This window comes from Eubalaena glacialis, chromosome Y (assembly GCF_028564815.1).
Source record: "Eubalaena glacialis isolate mEubGla1 chromosome Y, mEubGla1.1.hap2.+ XY, whole genome shotgun sequence".
Classification (NCBI taxonomy): Eukaryota; Metazoa; Chordata; class Mammalia; order Artiodactyla; family Balaenidae; genus Eubalaena; species Eubalaena glacialis.
The window spans coordinates 5,584,288-5,597,687 of record NC_083737.1 but is presented as its reverse complement, the minus strand read 5'-3'; the positions used below and the strand labels follow the sequence as shown (position 1 = coordinate 5,597,687).

Below are 13,400 nucleotides of genomic sequence, written 5' to 3'. Positions count from 1 at the left end.
GCAATGTCTAGGGACATTTTGGGGTGTCACGACTGTGGACGGGCTCTCGGAATGTGGTGGGTGGAGACCAGGGAGGCTGCTCCACACCCCCCAGTGCCCAGGACGCCCCACATCAGAGAGTCGTCCAGCCTCAAATGTCCACCCTGCCCAGGTGGAGAATACCTGGGGTAGCCAATAACGTCACCCCTTATAAATTATGCATATATATATATATATATATGTATATACACATACACATATATATATACACACACTCATATTCATGAATTGAATTGTGAGAAAACCCAAGGTGTAGGGGTCTGGCCACTTGGTCCAGTTTCCTGGCTGTGTCCTGACCTCCCTCCCTTACAAACTTCTAAGACACTTGCATTCTCTGGTTTGACACATCAGGGCTCCATCCATCATTTTCCAAGCAGAGAGTTGCCACTTGCACTTCCTGGAGATGCTTTCGGTCATTTTCCTCGGGATATAATTTTGCGTCTCTAACTTAACCAGGTGCCATTTTTTCCTAATACCCAAGGCACATACTGAAAGCAAATCCTGTGCCTTCGGAGGTCCCTGAATCATCTTGGACTGTTTTATAACTCCCTCCAGCCCCGGGAAGGGTGCGCCATCATTTATGCAGGGCCTCCGAGGTCCTTCCAATCCTAGGAAATCGACTGTCATATTTCATTCCGCTTTGGTACTTATAAAACCTTCCATGGAGAGAATTTCAAAGACGGGCAGAAAATGATGGAACCCAATGGGGTCTATTTTTTTCTATTTTGAAGGTTGCTGGAACTCTTGTTATTTTTCTGCCTCCTTGCCCTTCAGACCTAGGGAGACAGAGTTTTTAAAGGAAGCAGGGCTCCTGCTACAAGTGAGCATTAAAGGCTGCTTGCCTTTGCCAAGGACGCCTGAAGGTCAAATAACTAAAATACAAAGTGAAGTTGCCAACAGCCATTGATATGCAGATCTATGGCCCCAGTGGCTGGGAGGCTGGTCCAGTGGCTAAGGAGGAAAGGTCTGCTTTGAACCGGAAGTTGCACATTCTCAATGTGAAAGGATGACCTTCAGCCTCCTTCAAAGGCAGGATATGACCTCGAAGACGGAGGGGAGCTGTGTTTTGCTTCCTAGAGCCTTGATTCTACCTGGAAGTGAAGGGTTTGACCTGCTACTACAGAACTTCATGGACAAGACATGCCTGCCCGGAGCGTGTCTTGAAAGCTTCATTCGAAGCATCAAGTGTCGAAACGTCTGAGGTGTGGAAATATCGTCCATACGGTCCAGTGGATGGGGGCCTGGGAGCCCAAGGCGGGGACACCTTGTTTGCAGGATGCATAGACGGTTAAATAAGATGATTTTGGAAGTTTTTTTGTTTTTGTTTTTTTTTTGGAGTAGAGTTGCTTTACAATGTTGTGTTAGTTTCTGCTGTACAATGAAGTGAATCAGCTATATGTATACCTATATCCCCTCCCTCTTGGACCTTCCTTCCATCCCCCCCCATCCCACCCACCTAGGTCATCACAGAGCATCGAGCTGAGCTCCCTGTGCTATACTGCATGTTCCCACTGGCTATCTATTTTACACATGGTAATGTATTTATGTCAAACCTAATCTCCCAATTTTGGAAATATCCTGGCATAAAGCAGGAACTTCCCAAATGGAAGCCACATCTCCCGTCTTATTTCCCAATCTTTTCTGAAAAGGAAACAAACACCCGTATTAGTTATTTTTGATTTGATTGAAGCAAGAAACAAATTAACTTGAGGGTTGCCCGATCTCTATGACAGGATATAATACCCAAGTAGCCCACCATGGGGGTGTTCCCCGCCCCGGCATCAAGCAGTTAGCTTAGGTGGACGGGAGTTGGGCATAACCCCTGTTCGTGGAAACCGAGGATGATGTTAGAGGTCTGTCAGAACCCACAGCATCACACTATGTCAACCCTATCATCACCGGGGTCGACATCCCTGGAAAAATGCTCTTCTTGCCCTCTTGGGAATCCCGGGTCAGGAAAGCTATCTCAAGGGGAGAATTCCTTATGCAATCCTGGTGCAAAGGAAAAATGGAAGTGGAGGGTCAGGCCAGATTGCTTCTGTTCCATTGATCAGTTTGGTCCAGTTCAAAGCACCGCACGCGGATACCCAGTGTGTGGGGCTGAGAAGAAAACACAGCCTTGCTGGGAGGTGCTTTGTATCTGCTTCGTAGCAAATATTTAATTGTATGGAAGTGAGATTCACATAACATCCAATGAATCATTGAAACTGGACAATTCAGGGACACTGAGCATATTCACAATGTTATGCAACCACCACCTCTATCTGGTTCCAGAACCTTCTCATCTCCCCAAAAGGAGACCTGTCCCCATGAGCAGTCACTGCTCCCAGCCCCTGGCAAACACTAAGCCACTTTGTGTCTCTTTGGATTTTACTATTGTGGATATTTTGTAGAAATGGAATCATATACCATGTAGTCTTTTGTGCCTGGATTCTTTCACTTAGGATGTTTCCAGTGTTCGCCCACGATATACCATGTATCAATACTTCATTCCTTTTTCACGGCCAAATAATATTCCACCCTGGGGATGTAGGTTAACCCATTTTTAATGTCCCTTTACTTTCCTAAAACAAAATCACAGATACCTACAGACAAATGTAATAAGAGCTACGTGATGTCCACATAACACAAATGACCATAAAGTGATACCCATTTGAACAGATCAGTGCTTGGACCTCCCCCCGACCCTGGAGAGGGTGAAGCAGTAAGGGGATGCCCTCATATGTTGGATCCCCAAGAAGGTGCCGGCCGCCCCAGGCGTAGAGAACTGGTAACTCAAATGCCACGAGCTGCCGCCTGCCCTATGCTTTCCCCAAATGGTGAACATTCAAGCCAAGGATAATCTTCTCTCTATGAATACAATGGTTGCTTGCCTGGAAATTCAATCTCTTGCACTGATGTGTTAACAGCCGTGAGTTCTAGGCTGGGGTTAATTATAAACAGGGTTTCCCCTATGTGTATGTCTGGCCAGATGTGAAGAAGTCATGTGAGGTGTGAGAACATCTGACACTGGGTACCCCATCCTGTGCCTTGTAAGAAATCTAACACGCTGGCCTCCTCCTGCCAAATGCTAGTGCGAGGTCCACTCAGGGTGCCCCTCCCCACCTTTTCCTGCACCCCGGAGAAAACAGCCACTATTTAGAAGGACCAGGATATCAGGAAAGGAGTCCAGATCATTAGGTCCACGTGATTTGCACCAAACCCACAACAGCGACGTGACTCATATAGGAAATGTATTTGCAGCCTTAAAACCCTTTTAGATCCATCCTCTTATTTGAGTCTTATAACCATAAAAAGACCCATTGAACAGAATGGGACACTGGGATCCTGGAGGGTAAACTGTCTGACCAAATTATGCAGTTGGCAATAGACATTTCACACTGTTGCTGCAAATCAGAACATCATGTTGTTCACCTTAAAGAGATACAATTTCTATTTGTCAGTAACAGCTCAATAAAGCCAGAAAACTAAATATTCTTCCCTTAAAAAAGTGTTCCTCTTAGTTCCCATGCTGTTTTTTTCCTTTCCAGGATATTTTAAATGAAAATGTTTTATTGTATCCACACATCTGGTACCACGGTAGACCAGAAGTCCCGCAGGGTCTTTGAAGGACAAAACAAGTAGGTTTTGGGTGAATTAGAACAGATGTACTTTTAAATTCATTCCTGGACCCATTACAGTAAAATGATTATTTTTAATTCTATATACTTGGGGATTTTTAAATACCCATTGAAGTAACCCATAGGGTAAAGAGGAACCATGAAAATAAGGGCTGAACTATGTATCTATGAGATGCAGCCCAAGTGACAGACAGAAATGAGGACCCTGCGACCAGAAATACGAAAAGTAAAAAATAAAGGGCAGGCATCAACTCAGGAAGCTCGACATGACATCCCAGAATGAAGGCAAAGAATGAAGGGAAAAAAGGGAAGAAACAGATGTAGTAAATATCACCAGAAGTTCTAAGCTAGTAATAAACGCAAAGATCGCTAAAAGTTTGTGAACTTCAGAAAATGCTTCATTGAAGAGAGCCCCAGAGACTGGAAAATTCTCAAGCTTTTTACTACGTACAGATGCTCCCCCATCACACACGTAGAAACCCAGGATGTCCTTATGTCTGGGATCGTGTTTGTGTTTTTGTGGCCGTCGGTAAACAAGCTACGGATTTAGATCCAACCCCTAGGATACTGGTACCCAGAAGACAGGAAATACAACTCCAACTCATTTCTCTGGTTAAACGACAAATTCAGTGACTACGGAGCTTGGATGGAAAACCATGCCTGGCAGGGATTTACCCCTAAGTGTCCTTCAAACAGAACGCATACCGTCTTGCTGTCCACTCAGCAAACCCGGTTGTAGACAGGGCACATGTTAGGAGCATTATTTGATGGATGAAGAGTCGGAAACACAGAGACCAAAAGGCTTAACGAGGGTGCTTAACAAATGCGAGACTTGACACTTCCCAAGGAAGAGCCCACATGGGAAATGGGCATGGTGCTACCTCCCTGACCCGTGGGTCATCTGAGGAGCTCCTAATCAGCCTCCCAACCTGTCCAGCCTTGGAGGGAGCCCAGTGCACCTTCATGGTTGTATTTCCTAATAGCCAAGATGAGAGGTATTTTCAATACAGACACCCTCAAAATCCAGTGGGAGTTGAGACGGATGAAGCTTCAATTGGGTCATATCAGACACAGACCCGCCTTTGCAGAGCCCACTCTTTCCCATCAAAAGTGCCTCTTATCACATCTGGTACCATCCCCAGTTTCTAGGCATTAGGACCTGATATCTTTGGGTCGTAATCCCACCCTAGACAGCAAGCTCCTTTAGGACAAGAGCTCTGTGCCACTCAACTTTGAGCTCCATCCAGTGTTTGCTCAGAGCTTGGCTGGGTGACCCTACTCAACACATCATTGCCGAATGGATGGATGGATGGATGGAAGAATGGATGGATGGGTGGACGGATGGATGGGTGGGTGGGTGGATGGATGGATGGATGGATGGAAGAATGGATGGATGGATGGAAGGATGGATGGAAGGATGGATGGATGGATGGATGGATGGATGGATGGATGGATGGATGGAAGGATGGATGGATGGATGGATGGAAGGATAGATGGATGGATGGATGGATGGATGGATGGATGGATGGATGGATGGATGGATGGAAGGATAGATGGATAGATGGATGGATGGATGGATGGAAGGATGGGTGGATGGATGGATGGATGGATGGATGGATGGATGGATGGAAGGATGGATGGATGGAAGGATGGATGGATGGATGGATGGATGGATGGATGGATGGATGGATGAGGTGGTCATTCCCACTGTCGAACAAAACTCATTGATGCTACATGGAGGGGACTGAGAAATACATGCACCATGGGTCCAATTATTGAATCAAGACTTGCCCAGGGATGGAAGGTCATCCATCCCGGTGTGTATCCACACAGTCCCCTTCCCGGACTCCCCAAACGACAGCGACAGGTGCAAACCCAGGATCCCCAGTGCCCGCCATGCCGTGGGCACGGCCTTACTCACCCAGTGGTCCACGAGACTTCTCCAGCTGCTGGGAAGTGTCTCTGAGCTCTGAGGTATGTTCCACAATCAGGTGTCGAGGGAACATGGTAACTTCTCCAGAACTGTGTCCTCTCTCTCCCCTGGTGGACGAGTGACATAAGGGCGGTCATGCAATGAGGAGGGGCCATGTGAGGCCAGGGTCCTACACGGTCCAAATTGCTCTCAGAGCCTATCTTCGCCCAGGGACTGCAGCATCTTTCAGGGGCCAGCAAGCTTGTTCTCAAAGTGACAGAGGATGTCGGATTGGCCAGGACTCACCCTGCCTCCTCATCCTGAGGCTGTACTTGGGAACCAACTTTGTGATGCCGCTAGGAGTAGCTGGCACTTGTGTACTATGACCTCAAGCCGTAAAGGACTCTCCAGTGATGTGCAAATGCTCAAAGGTTGGGATCTTCCTGGAAGTCAAGATCCTGCTTTGAAGTACATCATCCTAGCTGTCCGGAAGTATTAGACAAGGCATGTCTCCATCTTGGTTTTAACATACAAAGTAATTCTAGTTCTGAAACACATCAGTCGGGGCTGTAGGGCTTAGCAGAACATCTGAGCAGTTTTGGGGGGGGCTGGCGCCCAGGGCTGGAAGCTTCAGTCTGCATTTGCCTGGCCCAGAGGGTCTCAAACTTGCCTGAACAAGAGGATGGCTTGAGGAGGTCTAATAAATGCTGGTACCCAGAGGAACGAACTTGGGGATTCTGTTGATGGTGGAGCTGAGCATTAGTGGTTTTCAGAGGCTCCCCCAATGTGCAGCCAAAACCCACTAGCCTTACTGGATCTTGGGGAGAGGTCTTCACCACCCATGGCTTGAGCACATCAGTGGCTGGATGGAGGGTGTGCTGGGGGTGGGGGTGTCCTTATTGGCTGCAGACTTGCTCCTCTTTCTTGAGGTTGGAAGGAATGTGAGCAAAGAGGGCTATCGCATTGGCAGTTCCAGGGCAAAATGAAAATGTGGGTCCTTGTTCACGCTTCATTAAGAATTTCAAGATGGCGGTCATAGGGCATTAAGCCAATAGGCGTCCTTATGAGCCCAGGGTCCCATGTAAGCTACATGGGTCACTCGCCCAGGAAAGCGGCCTTGGGTACATATAGAAGAAGCCGTGACCTCCATGGTTTTCCAGGTCACCAGAAAAGGAATGGATGTTTCCTGAGTTTCCAAGTATCCAGTTCATGTACCATGCAGTGGATTGAATACTTTCTACCAAAAAGATATGACCACTTCCTAAACCCTGTTACCTGTGGATATGACTTTGTTGGCAAAAGGGTCTTGGCAGATGTAACTAATGAAGGATCTTGAGATGAAGAGATCATTCTTGATTATCCGGATGGAAGTGAAGGGTCTGAGATGAGGTCCTCTTGGATGAGGGTGGCGGCCACAAGCCCAGGGACCCCTGAAGCCCCCAGAAGCTGGAAGAGGCAGGAAGGACCCTCCCTTGGGGCCTCTGGAGGGAGCACAGCCCTGGGACACCTTGACCTCAGACGTCTGGTCTCCAGGACCGGGGGCTGGATGAATTTCTGCTCTTTTCAGACTCCCAGTTTGTGGTCCTGTGTTACAGCCGCCCAGGACACTCTTATACACGACATAATAGTGAGCTGTTTGAATAAGCAGGGTCTTCCACTGGGACCACATGCCCCCATCTTCACACAGTGATCTGAGCCACGGGCCACCAGGACCCACAAATCGTCTTGTGGGTTCACACCGTAATCATCACCTCTCCTGCAACTGCGATGAAGGGGGTCAGGAATCTCTGACCCTCTGGCAGCTCTCTTCCTCGTGCTGGTCCACGGTCCCCGGGAGCCTCCTTGTCACCCTATGGTTCTCCCGGGAAGGGTGTCAGGATGTTTCTTATCCGAGCGGACGTCCTACAGAGTCTGCGCACCTGCAGAAGGGGCCCTGGTTTGTTCCTCTCAGGCCACCACACAAACAGTCCCAGACGCTGGGGTCTCAGCTCTGCCAACCACAGCAGGATGCAGGCAAGGGGGTGAGGACCTCAAACGTACACGTCCTGGTCTCCTGTCCTTTTACACCAACATCTCCTGGTTGCACGACACAGAATCCATAACATCTTGTTCATCTGTAAGGAAAACAAGGCCTCTGGGGTTAGACACCCCTGAGGTTCCCACCTAAGTGCCAGCAGGAACTTGAAACTGGGTGAGACATTGAGTCTTTCTGAGGCTAAATGCCCACCCATATGACAGAACTTACAATTCTCCACGTGGCACACAGGGGTCAAAACCCAAGGTCAACAAAGTATGGGCCTCGGATAAATCTGACCTCCCCCCTTTTTTGTAAATAAAGGTTTATTAGAACACAGCCACACATGTTAGCATAGTGTGTGTAGATGCTTGTGTGTCATATGGAAGAGGTGAGTAGTTGTAATAGATCATATAGCCCTAAAATATGAAGATATTTATTAACTGGTCCTATATATAAAAAGTTTGCTGACCCGGAAACCCTATCTATCTATCTATCTATCTATCTATCTATCTATCTATCTATCTATCTAGTGTAGTGTGAACCCCACTCTGGAAGAGCTGCTGGCTGTTATTCCAACGCATGAATGTGCTGGGGGCTGACATCAGGTTTGGGGCCTCAGTGGGATCTTGTCAATTGAAGGAATGCATGGTTAGCTGACCAGGGGTCCCTGGTCTTGACATTCAGGGTGCAGTCTGGCAGGAAACACACAGAGTCCTTTTGCTAGCATTCTAAATGTCTGATCTCTCCACGTTGGAATTTGAGAACCCAAGAGCCATCCTCAGAGAGAAGATTGAGCCTTCCTTGCCTGACTGGTGGGTGAAGCAAGGCGGGCCCGGATGCCCAGGCAAAGGTCCACTAAGCTGCTAGAGATGTTCACATGTGTCAAAAACTGTATGAGTTTCTTGTAACAAATTACCATCAAGGTGTTGGTATCTTAAAGCAACTGAAATTTATTCTCTCTCAGTTCTGAAGATGCAGGGCTGAGCTCCCTGAAGAGGCTCCAGGGGAGGGTCCTTCCTGCCTCTTCCAGCTTCTGGGGGCTCCAGGCATCCCTGGACTTGTGGCCGCATCCCTCCCACCTCTGACTCCATGGTCACATGACCCCCTCCTCTTCTGTAATCAGTTCTCCCTCTCCCTGTTTCTGATAAGCAACCTTGTGAGTACATTAGCCCTACCTTATCCAGCCAGGATAGTGTCCCCATCTTAAGACCTTAATGACATCTGCAATGATTCTTTTCCCAATAGGAACACATTGGCAGGTTTCAGGGGTTAGGATGTGGACCTATCTCTTGAGGAGCCACCATTCAAGCCACTACAGAGGGAACTGGATGAAACCAGGATGGTCCCACCACTGACCTGTTTCCAAGGCGTAGAGGGTGGCCGTCACGCTGCTGAAAGATGAGGTGTCTGCAGACCCTGGAAGGTCCATGATGAAACTAGTTCAGGAAGAGCCTGACAGACTGCGATGGGCACCCACATCCAGGGAAGCACTGGGCATTCGACATGATTATTATTATTACATTAGTATTGTGGTTTGACGTATAATCCAAGCCCTGCACACATCTCCAGGAGAGGAACATGCCCGTGTTAACAGATGATGAAATGAAGAAGCAGATACCAGGAGAGAGGCTTCATGGGACCACTGAAGGGTAAGTGGGCAGCAAAGCTGCCATTCTTTGACTAAGGCCCTAAAAAATGGTGGGGGAATGTGCAGACCTGCAAACCCTGTGCAGCTGAATCCCATCATTGGTTTAGTCCAGGCCCTGTCCCCGTCCCCGTCCTACAGACCCCATGGTGACAGGTGTCCAGGCCCCATCCCCATCCTACAGACCCCATGGTGACAGATGTCCAGGCCCCGTCCCCATCTTACAGACCCCATGGTGACAGGTGTCCAGGCCCCGTCCCTGTCCTACAGACCCCATGGTGACAGGTGTCCAGGCCCCATCCCCATCCTACAGACCCCATGGTGACAGGTGTCCAGGCCCCGTCCCCATCCTACAGACCGAATGGTGACAGGTGTCCAGGCCCCATCCCCGTCCTACAGACCGAATGGTGACAGATGTCCAGGCCCCGTCCCCGTCCTACAGACCCCATGGTGACAGATGTCCAGGCCCCATCCCCGTCCTACAGACCCCATGGTGACAGATGTCCAGGCCCCATCCCCGTCCTACAGACCCCATGGTGACAGGTGTCCAGGCCCCGTCCCCGTCCTACAGACCCCATGGTGACAGGTGTCCAGGTCCCGTCCCCGTCCTACAGACCCCACGGTGACAGGTGTCCAGGCCCCCTTTCTTACCCCGTGTCCTACAGAATTCCCTACCCCTCTGTTGAGGGTCTTTCCATGAGTCACGGTGTGAGAGCCCTGATAGGTGCCCTAACGGCTGCAGGAAGCCCCTAGGACCTGGTCCCCCTAAAGATGGTGGGGCAGAGGGTTAGGGTGGTCACATGACCCTTGATCAACAGACTAAGGAAGGCTCACGTCTCTCCCTTTCCAGGACCCACAAATCAGAGCCGCATCTCTGGCACAAACTGCATGTGAGAGAACAGGGGACACAGGACACCCTCAAAGCCACCAGCGCCCAACAGTCCCAGGCTCCCTTGAAAGTGTTTGTTTCACCCGGATGTTTCTACCCCAGGGTCCTCGGCGCCTCTGTGCTAAGCAAGAACACCGCCCGCGTGGCTGGCAGGATTTAATGACTCAGGGCACCCGGTACAACTGGACACATTGGGGATCACGAGATTCAGGGCTGAGGGTTACACTCAGCATTCCTCTTCTCCTCAAGTTCCAGCCCAGGGCAAGGAAGCCGACGGGAGACTCTGGGGGGACAGAGCCCCAAGGGCGGGGGATGTGAACGATGCAGACATGTGGTCCAGCACAGACACACCTGCGAGTGCCTGGCGGATCACGGTCTCCCCGGCGGGTGGCTAACCCCAGAAGGCCTCCTGGGTCACATCGGCGATGCCCATCATCTGGCAACTTCTGGCCCACAGCTGTCGCTGAAGCTCCAGGTCGTATGTGACCACCAGAGACTTGGTCTCTTTCTCGTTGTAAAGATAGCAGCCGCCACGGCCTTCTAGCGCTGGGGTGACCGCCGCATAGACGGAGGTCCAGGCTCCCTCATCCGGGGTCTGCAGGGGGAAGGAAAGAAGAACAGGAGTTGACTTTCAGAGCAGAGACACGGGGGTCTCCACGCTCACAGACACTGTGGGTGAGACACAGCACCTCCGACCTGGTTCCATCGACTCAGGCACAAAGCCGGGCCGGACAGGCTGGGGGAGCCCGGCCTCCATGGGTGCAGGAAGGTGCACCCACGTGGGTTGTATTTCCACATTGGGTTAATCCATTTCGATAGATGCATATGAAGACCCCCAATGTAAATACTCAGGTCTCCAACTCTTTTTTAAAAAATTTATTTTTATTGAAGTGTAGTTGGTTTACAATGTGGTGTGCATTTCTGCTGTATGGCCAGTGCTTGATGAAACTGAAATGCTTATTCGTTGGCTCAAAGCAGATGACTGTTCGGCCTCTGTGTTGAACGCACGACATTTAGCAATTTGAGATGGAAATGTCGAGACAGCAGAAAGGTTCTTGGTTTCCATGCAGTGAAGAGAGTTACAGTAGGAGAACTGTAAGTTCAAAAAAAAGCTTGAAAGGCTGAGAAGACATTGAGAAAAGTGGACCTTGGGCAGTAGGAGGGAAGGAGGAAGGTTTGAACGGCAGACATCCTGTGTTTTGGGTTGGGAGCTGGTCCCTGGGCATGATCAGTGGATTAGAAGAAGACGTGGGGCGGTGGTGTGTGTGTGTGTGTGTGTGTGTGTGTGTGTGTGTGTGTGTGTGTGTGTGTGTGTGTGTGTGTGTGTGTGTGTGTGTGTTATGGAGTATTACTCAGCCATGAAAAAGGATGAAATAATGCCATTTGCAGCAACATGGATGGACCTAGAGATGATCATACTAAGTGAAGTCAGACAAAGACAAATACCATATGATATCACTTATATGCAGAGTCTAAAAAATAATACAAATGAACTTATTTATGAAACACAAACAGATTCACAGACATAGAAAACAGAGCTACAGATACCAAAGGGGAAACGGGGGGAGGGATAAATTAGGAGTTTGGGACTAACAGACACACACTATTATATGTAAAATAGATAAACAACAAGGTCCTACTGTACAGCACAGGGAACTATATTCAATATCTCGTAAGATCCTATAATGAAAAAGAATCAGAAAAAGAATACATATATATATATATATATATATAACTGAATCACTTTGCTGTACACCTGAAACATTGTAAATCAACCATAATTTTTAAAAAACTGCAAAAAAAAAAAAAAAAGAACCCGTGGATTAAAAGAACCTGGCAGAGAAGTTCAAGGGATTAGACCTTGTGGGAAGTGAGGGGCTTTGGGGCTACAATTCAATACCCAGAAACCAATAGAATTCCCTCATCTTATTGTCATGACAATGACTTTTCAGGAGCTCATCGCATGTAACAAACTTTTGGAAATCCGCTCAACTCGCCCAACCCTGGTCCTTCTCGTGTGCCTCTAAGAGTGTACCATTGTAGGACCCTCAAGTACACACCCAGGCCAGGAAACAACCCCACGGTCACACTTTCTGGATTCAGACGTGCTCAAAAGGGGTATCTCGGAAGTCGTGATGACAAATGTCCCCCAGCACTTATAAGCGGGCTGGAGAAGGTTAAAAAGAGAAGTGAAGGGCACAGCTTCCTTTACTCCACGGAGCCATGTGACAGGCAGAGAAGCTGCGACTTTGAAGGCATTGTCTGGAAGACCAACACCCCCCCATCTGATCTCCCAAGAGGGCTGTGTACCCACCTGCCAAAAACACTGAACACGACAAAGATGGGAAATTGCTGAGGGCAGCCAGGTAAACTGTTCCTTGATGTTACCGGGTCCCATACTCAAGGAAGCAAGATCCTGGGACCCTACGGTCAAGACATGAATCGACGAGGACAATCTGAAACATATGGGCATCTCCCAGGAGGAGCTTGAAGGTTTGCAAGAAAGTCTGCAGAGAGGAACACGCATTATTGGAAAGCCTGTGTTCTCATGTGTTGGGATGGGGTGGGAAGGGGTGGGCATGGGGTCAGGAGGGGGTCAGGGGTCATGAAGGGAACAGTCTGCCTCTTCAGGAAAAAACATTTGTTTCATTGTAGCAACGAGCTCCTTTAGACGGGATTCTACTACTTTTTTATGGAGATAAATTTATACAATGTTATATGTCAGTTATAAGGTATAAAACATATTGATTTGACATGCAGTCTTATGAAGACTCCTAAGTGTTTTGGGGTTTTTTCCCCAAGTGTTGATAGGGATTTTTACATCTTATTTTGGTTGCAGTTTCCAACTTTTAAAAACGCTTAGGTCACCTTTTCCACCAGCCCCAAGTCCTCACCCTTGTCAATTCGTCAGTGTTGATCCAACGCTTTCTCACAGCTGTTTTTTTGTATATGCAATTCTTTTCAGATGTATTAAACAAAAAATCCTCCAAAAAAAAGGATTTACTCATTTTAAATAGGAGACACTGCCTGCACATCGCATGTGCCCTGAGTCTGTTTTCTGGGAACGGATGTTGGATTTTCCTGTCTTCCTGGGGCAGTGGTTATGACCAATGTTCTGTTTCCACTTCAACTAGGCGTCCTGTGATTCGATTCTGGTGCTGTCCACCCAGAGTTGGCAAAGCCTCTGCGTGTTTATGGCCTCAGTTCTCCTTAACTGCCCTCACCACATGTCTCTGGGGTCCTCCTGTGCTCCGGACCCACTGACTATAGGTACTGGG

The 13,400-nt window shown here is 48.6% G+C and overlaps 1 protein-coding gene and 1 long non-coding RNA gene across 2 annotated transcripts in view; both read right to left on the bottom strand.

Moving 5' to 3' along the window:
• LOC133082924 (uncharacterized) overlaps positions 1–9,139 on the bottom strand; it is a 130,757-nt gene extending 121,618 nt beyond the window's left edge. Inside the window, exons 1-2 of the long non-coding RNA XR_009699084.1 lie at positions 8,945–9,139; positions 5,581–7,685 (exon numbers count right to left, since the gene is read on the bottom strand). This is a non-coding gene — a long non-coding RNA (uncharacterized LOC133082924). The remainder of the gene's footprint in view (positions 1–5,580; positions 7,686–8,944) is intronic.
• A 1,126-nt stretch (positions 9,140–10,265) lies between these two features.
• Positions 10,266–13,400, bottom strand: part of LOC133082917 (dehydrogenase/reductase SDR family member on chromosome X-like) — a 188,930-nt gene continuing 185,795 nt past the window's right edge. Inside the window, exon 7 of the mRNA XM_061179604.1 lies at positions 10,266–10,717. Within this exon, the coding sequence (XP_061035587.1) occupies positions 10,514–10,717 (204 nt within the window). The 3' untranslated portion in view covers positions 10,266–10,513. The remainder of the gene's footprint in view (positions 10,718–13,400) is intronic.